The following is a 19,610-nucleotide window of genomic DNA, read 5'->3' as shown; positions in this document are numbered from 1 at the left end:
GAATGTATGCTGTTCTGAAACGCTGGCAAGCCTGAGTCCTTCTCCCTGATATATTTACTTTCAACAGGCAATAGTTTAGTTTTAACACAGAAGAGGACTCCGTCATATGATCTCCTCTGTATGAATATTGCACGCTGGCACTGTCCCAGTTGAGGAGTATGTGTGTTTCTGAACATGCAGATCAGTCCTGAATTCTGTTCTAAGCTGTGATGAAGTTGGCTGCATCAGAGGGGAGAATGTTCCTTGGCTGACTGCCATTTGCTGAGCTTTTCAGCAACAGCAAGAGTGGTAAAATAAAGGGTTAAAGATGTAGATTTTGCTGGATTCCAGTTCGCTTCAGGCTTCACTATTGGCCATGTGGACTAGGGCCAATGGCAGCTGGAGTCTACCGACAGGTGGACAACCACAGATTCCCCAGCCACGGTGTAGAGGATTGAGTTAACATTTTGTGGGATCTGCATCCCTCTTGCTGCTTTATCTGGAGATGTCAGCTACTGCGAGCATTTGATGCAAGGCAGTCATCATCACTAATTGCTGTGCTGTTTTGACATTAAATTCATGACATTACCCTTGAGGTCCCTAGTCAAACAAATAGAACCCAGAGCAGAGCTGAACTGAATCTTCAAAGCAAATTTACCAATATTAAAGTTCACGTCTGTCAAATCTAGCCATTTCAAATGCCCCCAAGTTCAGACACAAGTCTCCTGATGTCTGCTGTAATTTTAAACATGTTTACTCAGAAGTAAGTCTCAACAGAAAGTTCAGTACTATGTTGTTTGGTAGGACTGTTATGTGGTTGTTCGTGTAGTGATTCTCTGTTTTGGCCACAGGAGTGGCATGCATGCTGAAAACCAAGATCAGTAATTTAGAAGCTGCTGTGGGTTTCATTTTTCTGAACCTTGAATCCCGTAGTGGAACAGAACCAATCTAGACTTAATGTTAGGTGACAATACACTGAAATCATGTGCACTCAGAAGTTCAGCAGGACATACTCCTGGATAAATGTGTATAGGAATGCAGTCTGAAGCACACATTGGTGTATGATTCCATTCTTAGCTTACTTGGCCAAAGCTTTATTAGGCTTTACAAGTATAGGCCATCATAAAACATTCATATATAACAAAATTTAAAATATATACAAATAAACAGCCATGTAAAATATATAATAATGAGGATTTTCATTGGGATTTCTTCCTGCTAAATAGTGCCATTCACCACTCTTAAGAGATACTATTGACAAAAACTCAGCCACCCTTTCAGTCACTTCTGGGTTAGCTCTGGGGGCTCTAGGAGGTGGAACCTTGGTTTACGAACTTAATCCGTTCTGGAAGTCCACTCAATTTACAAATGGAACACACTCAACAGGAAGCGATACATGTTCTTATTCCAAGACAAAGTTCACAAACCAAAACACCTACTTCCAGGTTTGCAGTGTTCTTAATCCAAGTTCATAAACTAAGCTGTTCTTAAACCAAGGTACCACTCTATTGCTTTGTACCCTAACCCTAAGCTACATACTAGACTAAAGAGCATGGAGAAGGTGGATAGAAAAGGGTTTATAATAATAATAATACTAGAGCTCATAGACATCCAAGGGAGCTGAATGTTGGAAGGTGCAGGACAGATAAAAGAAAGGGCTTCTTCACACAGTGCATAGTCCAGCTGTGGAACTTGCTCCCCGAGGAGGCGGTTATGGCCACCAACTTGGATGGCTTTAAAAGATGGTTGGACATACTCATGGAGGAGAAGACTATGAATGGCTACTAACCATGATGACTCTGCTCTGCTTCCACAGTTAGAGGCAACAAAACTTCCAAATACCAATTATTAGAGACCATGGGAGGGAAATGTGCTCTTGTGCTCAGATCCTGCTTGAGGCTTTGCCACAGGTATCTAGTTGGCCATGGTGAGAACAGGATGCTGGACTAGATGGGCCATTGGCCTGATCCAGCAGGTTATTCATATATTCTTAAACCGAGAAAAGGGAAAGTGGCAACCTATTTTTAATCAGTATTCCCACAGTCCTCTTTGATTGCACCAGCCATACTGCTAAACAAGGCGTTGTACCAGTTTAAACTGGAGCCCAGTTTAGCCCAGTTCCTCCAGCTTTGCTTTCTTCTCTTCATAAAGTGTTTGTTGCTTTAATAGTCCATTCTGAAAAGGGAAATATGCTGTGGAAGTCATAACTGGAAAGATTTGAAGTGCGTGACCCCGTTTTGCAGCCTCATCTTCTTCTCATTATTAAAAAAAGAAAATCCCATCAGCTCCAAACCTAGAGAGCAGAGCAGAGCTTCTGATCGCTTGCATTAAGCAGCCACATTCATCTCCTAATGTTCTCTCCTACGAACGTTAATAGCAGCACGGTGTTTTACTGTGGTGAACAGGCAATATCCCAGCTGCAAGACGTGGGCTTTGGCATTCAGGCAGTGTGTTAATTAATGGGAAGTGGCAAACCAGCTGGAAATCATGCAGCTCTAAAGGAAGGCAGTTTGATTAACAGAAAGGAGAAGAATTGCTACAGAATAGGTCCACGCATTTTTTTAAGCTACTGATCTCTTGGAAATCAGTGGTTTGTCATAAATCTTTTTCTCACTGTGATTGCACTTTCATATTATTTACAAAGACAGTTCCCATTTCCACTACAGTTTCAAGTTTGTTTATTTATTTCAGTCATCTGATGAAAACAGGTTGCCATGTTGGCTGCCAATGCAAGTGGCAGCTAGATTCTTTCAGAATAGCAGCAGAAAGCAGGCATAAAGATCATTATTAGCTCTTTGGTTCCATAGCAAGGTGCAGCAGGCCCTGGGACTGGGGGATGAGGGTTGGAGCTGAGCCATGCTTCCTGGTCCCATCCCTTCTCTTGAATCACTGACACTAGCCCCTTTCACCCTCCATGCTTTGGGGATTGCCCTTCTGCCGTGAAATACGGCCTTCTCTGTGGTGGCACTCCAGCTATGGAACTCCATAGCCTGGCAGTTGTTGCTTACACCACTAACATGCTTTAATCCAGGCCTTTGAGGAAGCATGAATGCCACTGAAGACCCGTTGTTCCATGTCTGCTGTACTCTGAATTCCGTGTTATATTATTCTGTACGGCGCTTTAAAGTTTTTGAACTGGTTGGTATTCTGTTAGCCACCTTGGACCCCTAAGAGAGGAGATGTAATAAATAAATAAATGCTAAATAAATAAGATTGATTGGAGAGTAATGAAAAGAGAGTTGATCTGAAGTCTTTGTGCACAGATTATTATGCTTTAAAATTAATCAGCAGATGTTCTCTTCAGCTGTTGTGCGCCTCTGCTGTTTTTCATTTTGGACACCAGGCACTTGTGCAATTGTCCCTGTACGTTGTCCCACCACTGGAATTAATATTCTGCAGAGCCCCAGAGTAGGAAGAATTTTCCATGTTCTATAAAGAGGCTTATTTGTATACCTGCATTGCTCAGTGAATATGTCCTCGTTCCCCTTGCTGCTGGTTTATTCCCAGCTCTGGTGAATCCTGCTCCCAAGGTGATAGTCAAGGAGTCGAGATATTTCTCTGCTCTGGACAGGAAAGGTTAGTCAACTGACGTACTCTGCGGGAGGAAGAAACTGTGGAATCTGCAGCAGGCCAAGTATTGATTATATGGTTTCATATTTCTTTTTACTCCCCTGACAAGTAGGGGCTAGTCTTTCAAGGAACAAATCCCCCATTGGGCTTATTCATAGTAAGAACCACTCAGAGGAATTATTGCCTTCCTCTGCTTTGTGCTACAAACAACAGCAACAAAAATTGTGGGAGAGGCAAGCTAGACTGAATTTGTGTCATTCCTTGATGGAGTTATCGGAACTACCTGCTCTGATGTCACTTTTGGTGCCTACCCTTCTTGGTTGTGCATAGGGATGAAATTTAAAGACTATAAGAAGAACCTGCTAGATCAGGCCACTGGTCCATCTAGTCCAGCACCACTGTTCTCACAGTGGCCACCCAGATGTCTGTGGGAAACCCACAAGCAAGAATTGAGCAGAAGAGCGCTCTCCCCTCCTGTAGTTTCCAGCAACTAGTGTTCAAAATCATTACCGCCTCTGACTGTGGAGGCAAATCATAGCCATAATTGCTAGTGATTTTCCAAAGATCTCAGTGCTGGGCTTGTTTACACAGATTTTTTGTTTATTAATTCCCGTCTCCTTGATGTTGATGAGAAGCGAGTTATTTTTTTAAACCAGTTCCTCTAAAATTAACCAAAAAAATTCCCCATTATTTGCATGATTCTACATCCAATGTTATATGCCCTTTATGTGCACTGCAGATCCATACAACAATGCATACACTGTACAATTAGAAAAAAGATAATGGAACTTTGTCCAATATATGATTATGGCAGTGAGACTTTTATATGTATAAAGATGGAAAGGCTCATCACTAACAACAATGGTGGAATGGTTTTTGAAATTATTGGACTTAGCTGAGATGGAGAAATTGACATGTTTAATGAGAGAAAAGTCATTGTTAACATTTACTAAAGATTGGAAACTTTTTGCATGAAAATGAAGTAATGTCATTTGGATTTGAAGGCTAAAGATAATGTTGCATTATAGAAAGTAGTCTTGCTGTGTGTTATATTGGAGTGGATGAGTTGAACAATGTTTATATATAGCTGATAGATGAAAAATTGAAAGTTCTTTCATTTCTTAACTTTAATTGTCTTTTTCTCTCTCTTTCAATGTTTTTTCTATCTCTATATCTCTGCCTCCTATCACTTTTTTCTATTTTCTGTCTTTCTTTTTTCCTCTGGTTCAGAGTGTTTATCTAGATTAACATTTTAGTTTGTATAAAAAAGGATATTTGATAATAATCTTTATTTCTCTTTTTAAAATCTAATAAAATTTATTCAAAAATAGAAGTAGGCTTGTTGGTAGGGACGTGACCTTGAGGTAATAATATCAATAAACAAAACAGAGAGCTCATTTTGTTTGAAGGCCATCATGTTGGAAGTCCTCTCTTATTAGGTAAGAAGGAGAGGACCTTTTCGATAGGGCCACTTTGACTCTGGAAGACGTACTCCAAAGATGTATTTCTGGTACTGATGCAGAAGCACATGTAAGAATGCTCCCACTCCCCGCCCCCCTTCATTGAATTCTCAGAGTAACCAGAAGTTGAACACACTCGCTACCAGATGCTGGGCCAACCCTGCTGCCATCATGGGATAGCAGTGGACCTGATCTGGGTCTCTCTGTTGCACCTAGCAGCTGGCATAGCATAATGGCATTTTCCCGTGTCCTCTACTCCTTCCACACTGGCTGGTACAAGTGGTGGAGCTGTGGTTGCAGCAGTGGCTATTCTGCTTCCTTAAGCCCATGGCCAGGACTTGTTCTGCCCCTCAAATAAAGAGCATTGAGCATCACATCCTGAGACATGCATTGACCTTCTGGCATACAGATCCCTTTCATGCACTGCCAAAGCCCTTTTAGTAAATATAGAACTTTCTCTTAGGAGAGCAGGGGGGAGTTATACATTTTTGCTGCAAGAATAATCATTAACTCTCCACCTTGTCAGGCAAAAGCCTACCCTACAATCTAGTGACTCACATCATGGCATTTGTGTCAGTGCTGTTCCTTTATAATTTAACCCCAAAATAAACAAGTTAAATTGAGAGTAACATGATAAGTGAATGGTTTGCTTAAAAAGGAAAAAGCAAAAGGGGCTCAACTACATGGTCTGTTCATTTCAGATGATGATGGAGGTTTTCAGGAAAATTAGCCACAACCAAACTCCTCTATACCACAATTTTCTACCTATCCAGGTGTACTCTGCTTTTCCTTTAATCTTATATCCAAAGTTGAACTCAGCCAGACATCCCTTCAAAGCATTCATATAGGGGAGGATGTCATGAACTTAAAAGAGAGTCAGTGTGATGTAGTGTTCAGATTGCTGGACTATGCCCTGGGAGACCAGGGTTCAAATCCCTGCACACCCATGAAACTCACTGGGTGACAGCCACATTCTCCCAGCCTAACCTACCTCACAGGGTTGTTGTGAGGATGAAATTGGGAGGGAGTGAACCGTGTATGCCGCCTTGAGCTCCTTGAAGGAAAGGTGGGCTATGAATGTGTGAGATATATCTTGCCAAATGAAGGGGGGGGGGGAATCAGATATGACACAGAGGATCAGGAAAGCAAGCTTTCTGACCAATGCTGGAGGGGACAATTAGAAAGCTCTGAAATTCATGGAACAGCTAAACCAGCCTTCAGCAGCCTGGTGCCTTCCAGTTGTTCTGGACTGCAAGTCCCATCAGTTCCAACCAGCAGCGACTGGGAGTGATGGGAGTTGTAGTCCAGAACAGCAGGCACCCAGTTGGTGAAGACTGAGATAAACTAGAAGAGAGCTGTGCTTACTGAAACCTCAGTATTGTTGGGGAAGCAGGATCTTTCCTTGCTGGCATTCCTGAGGACTGCTTACAGCATAGCATGATTTTGTTTCTTGTGCTGCAGATTCCTAGAGTCTTGCAGCCTCGTTCTTTACTAAGGCTGGGGAATTCTCTGCTACTTCCCACCCTCCCATTACACAAGCTGTGATTACAATCCTGCAACACGATATTTATATCCATGGAATAAGCAGCCACAAACTGAGCATGAATCATGCACGTAAATGAGGGGAACTTCAGTGCTGCCCTAATTCCGTTGCAGGAGATCTGTTATGAGGAGATGGGCAGGCCTCCAGCACACCCAGAGACACAAATCCAAGCTGCGGCTTAATGGACTGCAAACAATCAGTTTCAGAAAGCAAATATATTCTGGAACCAGGAGTTTATGGTGGAAGAAACCCAGGAATTGTCTCAGTGATGCAAACCAACCAAGACTGGTGCTTGTGCATAGATAGCTGCCTTCTGTTGACTCGTAATATTGGTTCATCTAGCTCCATATTGTCTACAGCAGCTAGCACTACCTTTCCAGGGTTTTCTGGCCCTGGCAGAAGATGCAGGGGACTGAAGCCAGGGGTCTTTTCTTCACAAAGCATGCTCTTATCATTAAGCTGCAGTTCTTCCTCAAATACAGCAGATGCATTTCTACATAGCGCAACTCATACTATTACTTAACACTTATTTAATGCCAACGCTGGCTTAGACAAGCTGGTGAGATTATTCAGGGTAAATAAAATGGCCTGACCCTTGACATGATCTGCTGAGCAGAGGTGGTTTTAGGGTAGCTCAACCAGTTTGGCCACACTGGGCGCCGGCACTGCAGGGGGTGCCACAACAATGATGCAGAACAGAGCACAAGAGGCTGGGTGTGTGGGTGTGTGCTGAATTTTAGTGTCGCACAGGGCACTGCTGAAATTTGAGAGCCCAAAGTCTGCCACTATGGTGAGGCCTCGCTCCTTGTTTCTCTGCCATTGGCTGGTGTTCGCCATAGTGGTTCTGCTGATCTAAGGAAGTTTGCCTGGCGTGATCACAGCTTGTCTTTCCACAGGTAGCTAGGATTTACCTCTTTCAGCACTCTTTTTCCCCAGGTTTAATTACTTGAATCCTTTGCGTTATATTGATTGCAATTTTTATTACGCTTTTTTATCATAAGTCATTGAATGCGGATATATCATTTTTAAATAGTACTGTTATTTGGACTGCCAGATTGACTATATTTTTTCATAAAAGATGGGCTAGAGTGGGTGGAAGTATCTAAATAGGTAAAATAATGTGGGAAAGAGACAGGCAGATGGGCGTTGCCATTCCTGACAGCACAGCCTTTTCCGACTATCACTCCCAGCTTTCAGTAGTGTGTGTATAGAGTGTTCTAGTGTGTTTGAAATACTTTGCAAAGTAGTGTCAGTTATAATTTTCACAACAAGTCTGTAAGTCTGTTATTTTTCCTATATTGTAGTGGCTGAGAGACAGCACTTTATCTCAGGTCACCTACTCCATGGTATAGTGGTAAAATTTCTAGTGCAAGAGAAATCATGGCAAGACCCCATAGCAATACACAGGCTATGGGTCCAAAATGCAGGCAGCTGATAAACAGAGAGAGAAAGAGGGAGAGGGCAAGAGAGCAACAGTAAATGGTATAAAATCCATTTTATTAGGCTCACCAGACAGTCACAGAGTAACGAGCTGTCAAAGGGTGGTGCAATGCAGGGTTGGGGAACTACATAAGGCTGAGGGGGGTCCTTTCCTCCACCCCAGCAGGCCAGTGATGTCACATAACCATTTTACTTTGCCCATGTCATTTGAAATAATCACTTGCGAAACCTGATGCCTTGCAGGTGCTGCCATGTTCATTAGTGCATGTAAAGTGCAGGCCTTTGCAGCCTCCAGCAGTCAGTCAACTGATGGTGCTTACAATGTGCTGTACCTCCTTAGCTACATTAGGGAGTTCCCAGTGCTGGAATAATCAGGAGTCTGGGGCATGTGGGCGTGGCTTGGGAAAACAGCCTCATGGGCCAAATTGGGACCCATGGTGGAGCTAATTAGACTTCTGAGTCAGAGTTCCCTATTCCTGGTGTATTTGTGTCATGTTCTGGCTCCATGTGTCATGGTGCTGGCAAGGGGAAGGGGACAAGGGGACAAAGGGAAGGAGACAAGACTGATCGAAGGTTGTTTGTTGGACCATGGACAGCTCCGAGGAAGCAACTTGCTCTGACAAAGGTTGGGAGGCCCTTTAGAAACCACAAGCATTTCAGAAACCACAAATTGGCAATTGTGACAAAAAAAGAGGAGCAACCTGTGGCCAAACACTGATTCTAAGAACCTGTTGAACATATCAGTAAGTGCAAATTTCAAAGGATAGCTGTGTTTCAGTTTGTATATTCCTTCAAATTTGGTATGTGCTAACTGATCCAATTTCCTCCTCCATCCCTGATTTGTTGTTCTTGGTTTAGTCTCTTAGCCACTAGACTACAGCAGCATAAAGAAAACCATTGAAAATTTCAATATCTCCCATAATAATATGATCCCTGATTGACAGTTGCGGTCTTTTCATGAGATATTTCATCTCAGGCTGTGGCATGCCTGGGTTTTTTTTGACAGGTCATATCACTGCCATGTTCCACAAAGCTCTCTTGCCTAATATTTTATCCTGTGACAGCCCCTGACCTTCAACAGACACCTGTAGAACAGCTTAGTCCTTACTTTGTATATGCATATTCAGTTGCTCCACCATGTAACTGATCATGCAAAGACTGGAGATCCTTCTAGGTAAGAGGAGAATGATTGACAGAGCAGGATCCAGATCTAACCCTACAGTCTGCATTTTCTATTTCAACCGGCTCAGTCATTACAAAGTAGAGGGTTTGTGTGTGTGGAAAAGCAGACGGATTCCAACCACTTTTTGAAAGTCCATCAGATGTAAGTGCTTGCACAACCACCACCCAATTCCTGGAGGAATGAAAAAATTGGTGTTGTCCCACAGGAAGCAGGAGGAGAGGGTCAGCAACAGAACCAAGGTTGACTCCAGAAGGTAGGATAACCAGGCAGAGGCCTGGGGTCCACAAGCGAAAGGGATTACTTTGGGTAAATGTGGTTAGCTCCATCCACGTAAGCAAAATGCTGAACTGTAGAGGGAGTGTGATGGTCTCCAGTCCAAGGACCAGAAAAACTTGGTTCCAGTTTTTACAGGATCAAAGAGAATATAGGAGCCTTATGCCTCTTACCCTACTAAAGTGGGCAACTTTCAAATAGTTGGAATCTTCAGGGACCCTCTCAGTATTTCCTTGGGATTGGATGGTGAACGTGCCAGCATTGCAAAAATATTCATTGTGAATGGAGCTGCTCCTTCAGGCATATCCCCTCCTGCTGCCAGTTGGAGAAGGAAATTCCTGCCCTGCTGCAGCTCCCCAGGCCAGCTTTTGTTACACATGGAAAGTGCTGCTGCTGCTTGGGCCCAGCTAGTGGCAACATGAATTGATTATGTCAGCCCTGACTAATGAAGCCGGAAGCTGATAAAACGACTATTACATTGGTTTGGTGTTATTAGACTCATTGCTAATTATGTCGACACAACGGCAGTACTAGCGTTAGAAATAACCATCAAAATAATGTGGAGTTGTACTCATAAATATTATTGATGGGGAATTTATGAAGGATTATAGGGAGCCAAAAAAAGAAAACCAACCAAAACATTGGTACGTATGGAAGGGACACTTTGAATCGTTGTGTAGGAGAGGAGATTTTGGCACTTGCGACGTTGGCTTCCAGTCTGTTCCCAAGCACAATTTAGAGCAGTGGTGCTTTCCTTTCAAGCCCCTGATAAATGTGTATGGGACTGCACCCTGAATTGGTTCGTCTTAAAGATGTCCCATGGAACTGAAAACAGGAAACCACATAAATGCCCAACCCTATAGAAAAATGTTACATCTTTTCCCCAGAATGCCTGCACAACCCTAATCTCACTGCTACCTGCCCCACCCTCTGTCAGGGTCTGGATGGATGGAGAGATAGCCAAACACGGATGAGTGGGCACTAGAAGGAGGGTTGGAGGCTGACTTGGAAGAAAAGATTGGTGATCTGGGTGAACTTGTAACAGGTTTGAAAAGCACAACCCAAAAGCCAAGGGGCCAAACGCAAGAGTTACCTTCTAAGACCTCTCCACAAGACTGTGCTGGAGGCACTGCACACTGGTTCAGAACATTACCATGATGGATGGTATTAAAAGCCACTGACAGGCCCAGCAGAAGCAGCACCCACCCATCTAGCTCCCCATGAAGATAATCTAGTAACTAGGGCAACCAAGGCTTAATGCTATATCGTGATGGGCCCAGATAAACAGCTCCACCCACACATTCTTATCCCTGCCACCACACACACAAAACACCTTACCCAAAAATGGAATGTATGACATTGGCCAGAAATTATCCAATATATTAATGTCCAATTCTAAAGGGCCCATTGACTTTACCACAGAAAAAGATAAACAAAATAAATGTTTAAGGTTAGAAACAAAAACCAAAAAAAGGTTTGTTGCTAGAGATAAAGAAGCTACTTGGAAGCTTTTCTCAGGTTCCGTACTGGCTATTTCTGATCCTTCAAGCCAATGTTGTGTTTTGAAGAGTCACTGCTCTTTCTTCACCAGTGTTGACACTCTTTGCCCGGAGAGCATTTCAGATCTGCCAGAATGCATCTAGCATTGAGAACAGAAATTGGAAACCTCGTAAAACGAGCTGCTGCCCTTCTGAGTTATTTGCTTGCACAAGTTGCCAGAGATGAGCTCTCTGTGTGTGCATGTGCGTGTGTGTGTCTGCTCACACTTTTGAGAGCACCACATATAGGCTGTGGTTTCATGCCTTCCACCTTTTCTTCCTCCTCCCTACATGTGGGGAAGGTTTTGTTTTATTTTTACAACCACACCAACGCTTGTGGGTGTTGCTGAAGGACCTGGTATATATATATATCCGTTCTTCTTTCAAATGAAGAAGCTAGGATTGCTCAAATACAGGAGTTCAAAGGATTTGTAGACCTTGCACTTTCTCTTCTACCCTCTCTCCTTGGTGGTGCAGAGAAAATGAAGAAAGTTATCAAGGTTTTCCAGATGGTTAAAAAATCTTCAAGAAGGAGGAGATGGAAAGAGGATTTCAGGGTGGAGGAGGAGATGGAAAGCCAGGGATCCTGTGACCACCACATTGGCTTATGCAATCTGCATCTCTGTGTAAGGGGTAAGGAGACTGTGTGAATGAGATTGCTATGTGCCAGGAGCTGAGGGGAGGAAAGGAGAGACTAAGGATTGTTCAGTAGCCAGATGGTCATCTTTGCTATCTATGCTTTCTAGAGCCATTCATACAGACATTGCTTAAATCCAGCTTTGCAGTTTGGTTTTGGGTTACATTACATTTCCCACCTCTGTAATTTGAATGTGAAAATGTCAGTCTGATTCAATCATTCAAAACATGTTCAGGGAACAAATGTGGGTGGGAGGAGCATTGTGTTGGCTCATTCTGTCTAGGAATTGGCAAACCTGTTGATTTCAGTTTCTCCCAGTTTCTCTTTTCCCCAATCTTAAATTCTGTTCGCCACAGTTTCTGAATTTTTCTTAAGGTTCTCATGAAAATTCACCACTAGTGACTAGTTCTCCTAATAGATTAAAATTTGCATGCAGTTATGTATGCACTCCCCCCCCCTTGCAATTTTGCCTAAGATTCTAATATAATGTATTTTTGTAGAGGTTTTTTATACTAATATGTAGATTTGTGCATCCTTTTCTTTGGTACCTGCATTTTAGTTCCCATTATTTGGGTGGAGAATTGCATCTCAAAATGTGTATTGAAGAACAAATGTTTTGAAGAACAAATGTTTTGAAGAACAAATGTTTTTCATTTCACATATTGTTTCAGGCAGTGTGAATTAGGAAGGTGGGACTTTAAATGTGAACTAATCGAATTTGTATCCCATCTTTAATAATTTCACAGCCTATGCACATTCATTCAACAGAGCCCACACCTAATAATAATAATAATAACAACCACAAAAACAAAACAAAAAGAACAGAGCCTACACCTGTACAGTTGTACGCACAACAGGCTCTGCACACACTACCAAGAACCCTTTCATGCACCTGCTTAAATGTTTCCACTGGTGAATGTGCTTTGCAAAACAGAAAAAATAGAACTGAGTCTACAGTATCCATGCAGTGCTAGCTCCAAGTTTTTTTTTTGGGGGGGGGGGGTGTCCTTGGGTGAGATGTTGTCAGTGGGACCCCCTTTCTGAGTGTGCCACTTCTTTCTTGTCTTATGTCACTGCACTCCATTCACTTGCAGTGCCTCTCTGTTTCCAATCCACACAACCACCCAGAAGAGAAGTGCAAGGTGACAAGACAGTGCTGCTGCATCTTTTCAATGAGTTTGTGCTTAAAGGGGGCAAGTTCACACATGGCAACCACAAGGAAGAGGAACAGGAGGCTCTGGTGATCAGCAGTAGATCTCCGAAAGGAGTACAGTGGTACCTCGGGTTAAGTACTTACGTAATTCGTTCCGGAGGTCCGTACTGAACCTGAAACTTAACCTGAAGCACCACTTTAGCTAATGGGGCCTCCTGCTGCCGCCGCGCTGCCAGAGCATGATTTCTGTTCTCATCCTGAAGCAAAGTTCTTAACCTGAAGCACTATTTCTGGGTTAGCGGAATCCAAAACCTGAAGCGTATGTAACCTGAAGCGTATGTAACCTGAGGTACCACTGTATAGGCACTGGCAGATGTCTGATAATGCCGACCCCTGACGCTGACCCTGCTTCCATGTATGGTTTGTGTTTTGTTGCAGAGTACAATCATGCATTTTGTGGCAATTGTTATGCTGGGGACGTTTGCCCATGCTTGTTTGTAATCTGAATGGAGCAGCCGTCACTGCCATCAGTGCATAAATTATGCACTTACACTAAAGCATGCTGATGTGAGTGCAGCATGCCTTGTGCTCGTTTCTGATTTATTTGGACTCCCTGTGCTGATGTTCACTGACATAGTAATGTCATGGGTCACCAGGCAACATCACACCATCTTCTGTGTCTTACCTGATTGGTTGTGTGGATCTATGAGACTCCATGTAAGGGAGGAAATTGATTGTGGCAGGAAATGTGATTTAAAACTGATACCATGTGATGTCAAGGAAAAGGATGAAATCTGATGAAAGACCACAAAAACCCCATTCAAATGAAAAACAGTTGTTGTTGTTTTCTAAAGGGATGGCATATATGGTCCCCAAAAGGTAAGCTCTTTGAATAAGAGAAACGTCCAGTCTCTTTGATGGGAACAATTTATACCATTAAATGAATGTTTTCTCTAAATTACATATTGAGTGATAAAAATACCCATGCATGTTCAACCCATTACTCTGGTAAATGTGGGTATTAGATTTCATATGGGCCCAAAAATCTCCTAGCGAGGCCACAAACGTATGAAATAAAGAAAGTGAGATCCATTTGTTTGGGATGTGGTGCAACCATTGGCATGTTAGTAGTAGTAGTAGTAGTAGTAGTAGTAGTAGTAGTAGTTCCTTTATTGAATATGAGACTATGCAAGGAGATAAAAGACGAGTTCCAGGCCAGTGCAGATCTGTTTGGCTCTTTTAGGTATGTGATAGGTGCACACATTGAATCCCTTTTCTTTAATCTGTCTCTTCCTGCTGTGACCAAGTATTTTGAATATGCTTTGGATGTGCTAGTGCAATTAAGCTGTCTGGGGAAGGGATGTGAGAGGTTCTGTGGTTACTAGGGAGAAGGGTGGCTGATATTTTTGAGTTCAGAATACAGTATGTTTTTATTCTGTATATTGTTTGTGTTTGTTCTGAAACTCATTAATATATATATATATTCAACTCCCTCCCACAGTACCCAATAAAAAGCAAAACCAGGAGACATTGGGGTGCCAAATATATTCAGAAGTTGCTCATTAGGTGGAGTGGAGCCACTACACTAGCTTACTGGTAGGAAGAGGGGTGAGGTGGTGGTTATGGTATGTTATAAGCACACTGGCAGAGCTGATCCAGTTCTCCTTGGCAGTATGTTTGCATCCCTGTCACCTCACCCTTCCCCTTCTCCCTTCTGGCAAGCAACAACAACCCTCATATTAGAAAGTTAGTGTACTGGCATCACCTCATCTGCTGAGTCACTTCTGCTACTACCAAGCTGCAAGAATGGCGCTTATGAAAGGATGGCAGTACCCAGATGACACAATAAGAGCAGAAGTTACCGTAAAATGGTGAATGAGCACCTTAAAAGTATGCTATGGTTTAAAGAAGCAAATTGGATGGAGGCAATTGAAAATCGCCATCAGTACAAGCATCCCTGGAGGTTTGGTATTAAATCAAAGGAAAGCTATATCCATGACTATCATCCCAAATCTCCCCTTTTTAATAATGCATTTTTATCTTATGCCTCTGGGATGACTGGTGACTTATCTATATGGCACTCATTGTGTCTGGATTCTATCAACGGTTTAATGAATTGGTGGGATATTATGACGGCTGAAGAAGTGGTGGAGGCATTGGATGACATGGCCATTTTTATTCCAGTACTTTCCAGCAAGAGGAGCAATAAGTGCTCTGATTAGAAAATATGGATGAATTATAAAAGAAAATGAGCGCAAGAAATTTCTCCAGTCTACCAGCTTTTAAAATATAGGCCAGAATCCAATGAAGTACCATATTTTTTGCTCTATAAGACTCACTTTTTCCCTCCGAAAAAGTAAGGGGAAATGTGTGTGCGTCTTATGGAGCGAATGCAGGCTGCGCAGCTATCTCGGAAGCCAGAACAGCAAGAGGGATCGCTGCTTTCACTGCGCAGCGATCCCTCTTGCTGTTCTGGCTTCTGAGATTCACAATCTTTTTTTCCTTGTTTTCCTCCTCCGAAAACTAGGTGCGTCTTGTGGTCTGGTGCGTCTTACAGAGCGAAAAATACGGTACTTCCACTAGTGCAAGGATATTGGTTTGTGCAACAGAAACCGCCCTCTCTTGCCTCTTCCCATGTGCCCTCCCCAAATCTGCTGTGGAGGGTTGGAGGAAACTTAGAGCAGATTGGGGAGAAGCACATAGGGAGTGTGGAAGGGGGGGAGGTTGCGTGGCGAGTTCCCGCCTCCCACCATTATTTTAGGTTAATGGGCTAAAATTGGCCACAACTTTATTGGTTACAAGTAAAGAGCGGTATTGGCTTAGGCATTGGTTCTATCCGACTATTCAGCTTCAGCCTGTTTGCTTGAAGACCGGGAAGGGTTAACACCAGCAGGGGGAGCCCTGCTGATGCACATCAACTGGGTAACCCCCGGGGTCACTGCTCGGGGGCGCGCTTTAGGCCCTGACCTCGATAGGCTTCGGATGAGGCCATGCCCCCCGGAATCCTTTACCGGACTACCCTTCAATATTTGGGGGAGGTTATGGCGCTCCCCCCCAACATATCTACATAACAATACCCCTACCAATGCCTAACCACCAAAACCAACGGAGTTGTGACGATTTGCTACGAGGTAGGCGAAAAACCAAATGGCCGGTGCCAAGTGGAAAAAAATTCCTACCAGCCCCCTTAACGGCGACCAACCGAGGTCCATAGCAAGGTCAGAAGGGGAACCTTAAAGGGTGGGTGGGTGGGTGGGAAGCCGAAGCAGCTGCGCAGTCCAAAGAGGGAGATCCCGGGGCTGCGCTTGCCTTAAATGAGGCAAGCCACACTCCCTGAGCCAGCCGATTGGCTGGCTCAGGGGATGACATGGCCCAAGGATTCCCCAGATCACTTGGGGGCTGGAAGCCAGCCCCCGCACTTGTGTTGGTGGTGTGAAGCCCGCAACACCACCTCCTCCTGAGGTCGGAAGTGGCTTTCCATCGCACAGCCAAATGTCTTGCATTAGCATAATTATGCAAAACCTCACAAGCAGACTTTATTCATATATTTTGTAGTTGTCCAATAATTAAAACATTATTATTAGGATACTAAAACTAATGGGGCTCAGGGTAGGCATTGCTGCCTGCAAGTATGACTTCCCACAGGGAGTTCCAAGATGCCATGGCTATTGTGGAGTCAACCCTATTAATTATTATTGTTATATATTTATTTATACCCTGAAAGGACTTGAGGCGGCTTACAGATAAAAACAAGAACCACCAAAAACAGAAAAACCAATCATCAAAATACAATTAAGCGTTGATAGAATTGAAACTATTAACTACATATGTTAAGGGACATAAGTTGAGTGTTGTACTTCAGTTAGGGTGGAAGATTGGGGTGGGAGTGAGAAAAATGTTTAGAGAACTGCAGCCTCTCTAAAGCATGATGGACAAAAGCCAAGGAGACAGAGGAAGACAGGCCGCTTTAGGATGCAGTGTGCAGCACATGCAAGTCTGTCCTTATTCCACCACCTCCCTGTATCCAGTAGCGAGCAGTGTGGTGGGGCAGAGGTGCTTTCCTGACCTCCCAACAGTGGAGTCACTGCTGCTTACAGGGAAGGGACAAGGCAGTGGTGAGGTTGGTGTGGTGCAAACTCAGCAGCAGAGCTAATCTGGTGCTTCTGCTGGTGTGTTTGCACTATACTGCCCTCTCCACTGCCTACCACTCTCCCTCCTAGTATACAGCAGCAGCAACTGTGCCAGGAGGTCAGGTAACCATCTCCACCCCTCCATGGAGTCTGTATCCCAGGGCTGGCAAGAAAGATTCACAGTGCAGTCCTATGCAGTCTGAAGTCCCTTTGAGATCAATTAGACTTGCTTCACTGGGAGAGCAGGGGGAGTTAGCAAACAGGTCTGTCTGCAGCTTTTCCTTCTTCCATTCAGCAAGGATATTAGTGGGTCAGGCAAAATTTCGCTACAGACACAATGCAGAGGAAATTGCAACTGTTCCTGATATGTAGGTCATTGCTCCTTTCAGCATTCACATTTAATGGTGTGCTTTGTAAAGCTTTATATACTAGCTTATTTCCACACACGCCCCTTATTATGCAGGGAATGTCTTCATGCAGATCTTCCCTATGTACCCGTTATCTACATAATTAGCTCTGGCCATATTTATGGCCCTGGAATCTTATCATACTCGGGAACGTGCACATACTAATGCACATTGTTGTACAATATCCGTTTTGACACCAGGCAATATGGTTGCCTTCATTTCACGGGGAAGCAACAGAGGCATAGAGACGATAGAAACTGTTGATATGGATATTGTCAGGCAAATGTGGGGCTGCTGTCAGGAGTCCTGTAGATCAGACACTTTCTCCTTGCTTCTTCTGCAAGTGGGGCTGCGGGTGAGAGAAGAGACCTATAAGCAGTTTCATGTGCAGTACTTCATAATCCTCCTGGCCTGGAAATCCCGGTGTTGAAGGGCCAAGCTAGTACCAATGGCTGATGTATAGTCTGCCTCATGTGCTATCTCCCTTCAGTCTAAACAGTGACTTGCTGCTGAGGGAGGCCACCAGACAGGTCTTCCCTCTTTGCTACTGCCCTTTCACCTGCCTGCAGCCAACTGTCACAAGGGATTCACTCAATCTTGAGCCTAAGCAACTGAGGTATATGAGCCTCTGGGTGCCTCACCTTCTCTCCTCTTCCCCCAAGTCCTGTACATACAGATACTAGGTTGAATCCAGACTGTTACTTGCACTTAGTTCCCACGGATATCCATCTAAAGCACTATAACCCCACTTTAAACAGTTGTGGCTTCCACTAAAGAATTATTGGAGCTGTAATTTGTCAAGGGTGAAGAGAATTATTAGGAGACACTCTGCTTCCCTCGCAGAGCTACAGTTCTCAGAGTGGTTTAACAATCAATCCCTCGTCACAGGGAACTCTGGGAATTGTAGTTCTGTGAGCAGAATAAGAGTCTCTTAACAACTCTCATCTCACTGCATAAACAACAGCTTCCATAATTATTTGGGAGAAGCCATGACTAAGGTGGGATCAGCATGCTTGAAATGTATGGTGTGTCTATCTTGTTGCACTGATTTCAATGAGACCTCAGTTCATCTAATGCAGCGCCTCTCAACCTGTGGGTCCCCAGATGTTGTTGGACTACAACTCCCATCATCCCTGAGCTCTGGCCTTGCTAGCTAGGGGTGATGGGAGTTGTAGTTCAACAACATCTGGGTACGCACAGGTTGAGAAAGGCTGATCTAATGTATTATAGATCCAATCAACTTGAAGAATATTGCACAGGCAACTTAACTTCTGTATATCCTGATTTGGAGTGTTCCAGTCTATATGACTACAAGACCGCATGCACAATAATCAGAGATTAGTTTCTACTTCTAGAAGCCAAAAGCCCCAAATATACAAAAAATGTATCAGAAGTCACTGTAGTTTTCCTCTAGCTTAACAAGTGGACAGATGGCAGCCACAGGCAGCAGCAGCAGCAGCAGCATTGTTCTAATTATTATAATTATTACATACAGAGAAAAAAAATCATTATCTGTCAAAGTGCAATCAAAGTGACACAAGGTCAGCAGTAATATAGATGGAATTTTATCAAGAGGTCACAACAATTAATTAAATGAATCAAAATGATGAATAATGCATCATGTGCGAGTCATCATTTCTGCAAAATTATGTTGGCCATTGGGATATCATTTCTTATGAGAAATAACGTGGCAAAAAATATATATGGTCAATTCATAATAATGTTAATAATAATAATAATAACAATAACAATAATAACAATAATAATAATAATAATAAAACAACTCCATTCATAATAATGTTTCTACTGATCATTACAACTGCCATCCATTAATGAAACATATTATTTCATTGTGGAACTCCTGATATTCTGTCACAAATAGGGATGGGGGAGAGAGTCAGTTCCGTTCATATTTAAAGCCGAATCTTATCAAATCTGCACTTTCCAAAGCATTATGGAACTGAAACACATCCATCCTCCAACATCTGTTCTCATCCAAATTTTGTGATGCTGTTCTGTAACCAAACAGCTTTTACAAAAATGCATATATTAGGGGAAAGTGTGCATAAGAATGAATATACGGTATGCATGAAAATAACATACAAAAATGCATTACATTAGGAGCAATTTCTTGCAAAAAAAAAAGAGTACATTAGTGAAAACTGCACATAAAAATGTGTTCATTATGAGAAACTCACACTACGGGAGCAATCCTATACACAAGAATCTGGCATATAAAGGAACTCTAGCATAAGTTAAGTTGGCGTGAAGTACACCACCAGATCTAAAACCCATTC

At 43.1% G+C, this 19,610-nt stretch overlaps 1 protein-coding gene across 4 annotated transcripts in view; it reads left to right on the top strand.

Annotated features, from left to right (window-relative positions):
* GRIP2 (glutamate receptor interacting protein 2) overlaps nucleotides 1-19,610 on the top strand; it is a 390,988-nt gene that overhangs the window by 166,739 nt on the left and 204,639 nt on the right. For 2 of the 4 annotated variants that reach the window (XM_083723312.1, XM_083723311.1), the window contains exon 1: nucleotides 11,454-11,619. The exons of 1 other annotated variant lie outside the window; for it this stretch is intronic. In XM_083723312.1, coding sequence (XP_083579438.1) covers nucleotides 11,469-11,619 — 151 coding nt within the window. In that variant the 5' untranslated portion in view covers nucleotides 11,454-11,468. Of the gene's footprint in view, nucleotides 1-11,194; nucleotides 11,620-19,610 lie in introns of those variants that run through there. One more of the 4 variants, XR_014560470.1, reaches the window with a different exon arrangement.

Source organism: Podarcis gaigeae (assembly GCF_964106915.1).
Source record: "Podarcis gaigeae genome assembly, chromosome: 2".
Classification (NCBI taxonomy): domain Eukaryota; kingdom Metazoa; phylum Chordata; class Lepidosauria; order Squamata; family Lacertidae; genus Podarcis; species Podarcis gaigeae.
The sequence above is the reverse complement of the archived record's forward strand: the minus strand, read 5'-3'. Positions and strand labels throughout refer to the sequence as shown.